This window comes from Vombatus ursinus, unplaced genomic scaffold (assembly GCF_900497805.2).
Source record: "Vombatus ursinus unplaced genomic scaffold, bare-nosed wombat genome assembly UNPS02011334.1, whole genome shotgun sequence".
NCBI classification, from domain to species: domain Eukaryota; kingdom Metazoa; phylum Chordata; class Mammalia; order Diprotodontia; family Vombatidae; genus Vombatus; species Vombatus ursinus.
Window position 1 is genome coordinate 2200153 of NW_020951112.1, and position 3064 is coordinate 2203216.

General features: G+C 34.3%; 1 protein-coding gene across 4 annotated transcripts in view; it reads right to left on the minus strand.

Annotated features, from left to right (window-relative positions):
- Positions 1-2831, minus strand: part of SPIC (Spi-C transcription factor) — a 7986-nt gene extending 5155 nt beyond the window's left edge. The window contains exons 1-4 of one of the 4 annotated variants that reach the window (XM_027855766.1): positions 2749-2811; positions 1505-1530; positions 947-1162; positions 539-632 (exon numbers count right to left, since the gene is read on the minus strand). In XM_027855766.1, coding sequence (XP_027711567.1) covers positions 539-614 — 76 coding nt within the window. In that variant the 5' untranslated portion in view covers positions 615-632; positions 947-1162; positions 1505-1530; positions 2749-2811. Of the gene's footprint in view, positions 1-538; positions 633-946; positions 1163-1504; positions 1531-2721 lie in introns of all 4 variants that reach the window. The other 3 variants (XM_027855767.1, XM_027855764.1, XM_027855765.1) reach the window with 3 other exon arrangements.
- Between the last annotated feature and the right edge of the window lie 233 nt (positions 2832-3064).

Sequence of the window (3064 nt, forward strand, 5' to 3'; positions counted from 1 at the left end):
AAACAATGCTCCACAGGTACAATGATATAGCACAATGTTAGCAGATTTAAGTATTTATGGGGATCACGAGGACCTCCAAGAATGGTGTGGGACTCATGTGTATTTGGGGGGTTGGGGGTGCAGGATGGGAGCAGAACTGCAGGGTAAATTTCTAAGAAGTGTTTTCTGATTAGCCAGGGTTTAAGCTTCCATTTTAAAAAGAGGTACTGAATAAATACAACATCACCAGCAAGAATGACTCATAATTTCAAAAACAGAAATTAACATCGACTCTCATGGCAAATAATTCTGTCCACTGGGTCAGGGTTTTCTGGCCTTTCTATGTGGAAAGCCACATTGCCATAATCTGTACCTTCCATCACAAGACTTTAGATCCTAGGTTGAATTTCTTTAGCATGGCTCTCTTGGGACACATTCTGCCTCAATAAGAATGGCCATCATAGTCTTATTGCCTCTGTCTACCCTTCCCAGGTAGCTCTATATGACCCCTAAAGTCCTGGAAGGTCCAGGGAATAACTTCTGGATGGCTTATCTTTACCTGGGGAATACTGATGGTCCCCAGCTGAATGTTGCTGCATTACCTCAAAAGCATCTTCGAATGCCTGACCCAGCATGTCTTGTTCCAACCAGCTCTGTAAGAGCAAGGAGAAATCATTTGTTTATTAAGCCAGTGTTTAATATTCACTTGTTTTTTTTCCCTTTAAATTTAAAATGCAGTATAAAATTTTGAATGACACAGGAACACAGGATCTAGTTTCATAGAAAAACTGTTGCTATCCATAGAATCCAGCACCATAGCATCCAGCAGAAATTTTGTCTTTAACAAAATAAAGGTAAGATCACAGTGAACAAAAGGTAGAGGAAGTAACTGGTGATATGCTTTTTCAAAAAAAAAAGACAAAAACAAGAAATCCCTTGAAGTTTGGTGGATTTTTTTGGTTCTGACCTATAATTCCATGAATGCAGGGATCTCCCAGTGAGGAAACTCCCTCTATCAGTGCAGATCTACTATTGCTCTGCAACTTATTGGTTCAGAGTATAATTGCCTGGAGCAAGGTGAAGTGACTTGCCCAGTCAGTATGTGTCAGAGGCAGGACTTGAACCCAGGTCTTTCTGACTCCAAGAGCTAGTTCTCTATTGATTAACCCAGGATGTCTCTTACCTGAAAAAAAAAAAAGAAGAAGAAAGAGATTATTGTTCATTTGTATGAATGGAATTTGTTACTAATAACTTTTAAAGCATAATAAAGAAATGTTTTAAAAGCAGAATTTGCAAACAGTTATTTTTAAATCATATATCCTTACTTTTAAGGGAATAAGTATGGGGAAATATAATTGCACCGCTTTATAAAGCAATTTGCAAAGCAATTTTTCCATTACTAACAAATCAACTAGGAAGAACATTCCACTACAAAATTTCCTATGAATATTTCATCTTTAAAGTGTAGAAGGAAGGAAAGATCAAAAAAGGGAAAGGGTAATGAAAATGGATTAATTAAACTTACCATAGCTTCATTAACAAAGTGGTAACCTGAAAAAAATTAATATTCATCCATTTTAATAAAAAAAATTAAGTCAGGTATTTAGATAATTATTTCTGAATTAAAAGACCTTGAATCATTTCAGATTTTAAAAATTTGGCTTTAACGGAAAAGTTGATGAGAAGTTTATGAAATATGGGTTCTGGCTAACTAATTTAAAAATGTTTAAATGATTTCTCATGGTCTTATGAAAAACCCTTAGAATAACTTCCAACTTTTCCATTATTGAAATACTAAAAAGACTGATCAGTAGAATAAAAATTGTTACTGGCCCTTAATCTTATTACCTCTATTATTTAATTTTTGAAAGGGAATAAAATATACAAGTGATTTAATATCAAGTGTCAGAGATTATTAAGTTTTTCAGAAGTCCTTAAGGCACCAATAACATCTTTATCTTAACACAGTGCTACACATATATACACAACTTCACATGAACTCTCTACTTCCGCCAATTGGGATGTTTGACAACAAAGATTCTGAAGATAACCTGATACTATATGTTTTCAGGAATGCCATTTAAACCTTTATTCAGTAAGACTACTAAGACACTGTTGCTGATTTAAAAAAAATGAGTTCATGGTGGAGTATAAATTGCTTATCCTTTAATTTACACATAAGGCAGTTTTATTTATACAAATTCCTAAAAGTTATTAAGTTAATATATTGTTCCTTAGCAATTAATTTCAAATGTCACAATTCCTTTTTGTGTGTTTGTGTGTGTGTGTGTGTGTGTAATCATATCATACCAGACAATCAAAATAGGGTGAAAGAAAAAAAAGTCTTCATAATTTTTGTTAAAATATTTTCAAAGGTTGATACCTTAATTCAAAAACATGGAAATAAACAGGTTTACTTTATTAAGCTTTAAACCAGGATACTGATGATAACACAGGGTTGCAGTTTAAATTACAGCCTTAAAACCAAAGTTGAGTTCTTTGACTAGAAGACCCCAGAGATCTCTTTCATGAAAGAACTGAGGTTCCTTAGAGTATCAATCAATCAACAAGCATTCATTAAGTGCCTACTAAGTGTAAGTCCTTGTGCTAACAAGACTTTTCCTTAACAGAGGAAATAGATGAAATTAGAACTAACAACTTGGATAGTATTACATACTTGAAGACACATTCAGTGATCAGCATTTATTGTGCTGGTAGAGAAAATTAAAAGTTGTATCATACCTTGAAAAACGTAAGCTGAACACTTACCGGGAAGGAGACTTTCAGTCCTCTACCAAGATGTTTTCATTAATAACAGAAAAGGCTGAATTGTTAAAGAGCAAACTGGCAAGGCTGCATTAAATAGGTGGTTTTGGGGAAGTGCTACAAAAGGGGATTTTTTTTTAAAAGATACAGGGCCTTCATAATTTCTATTTGGTGACATGGACAAGACAGCAGGGACTGTTATTATGAAAAGGCATCTCTGTTCAGTTCTTGGGCCCAGAGCTTTATAAAGTGAGAAGAAAGTGTTTTATAAAGCATCTCCGGTACAAGGAACTTTTGTATCTAAAGTCTCACTTGTGCT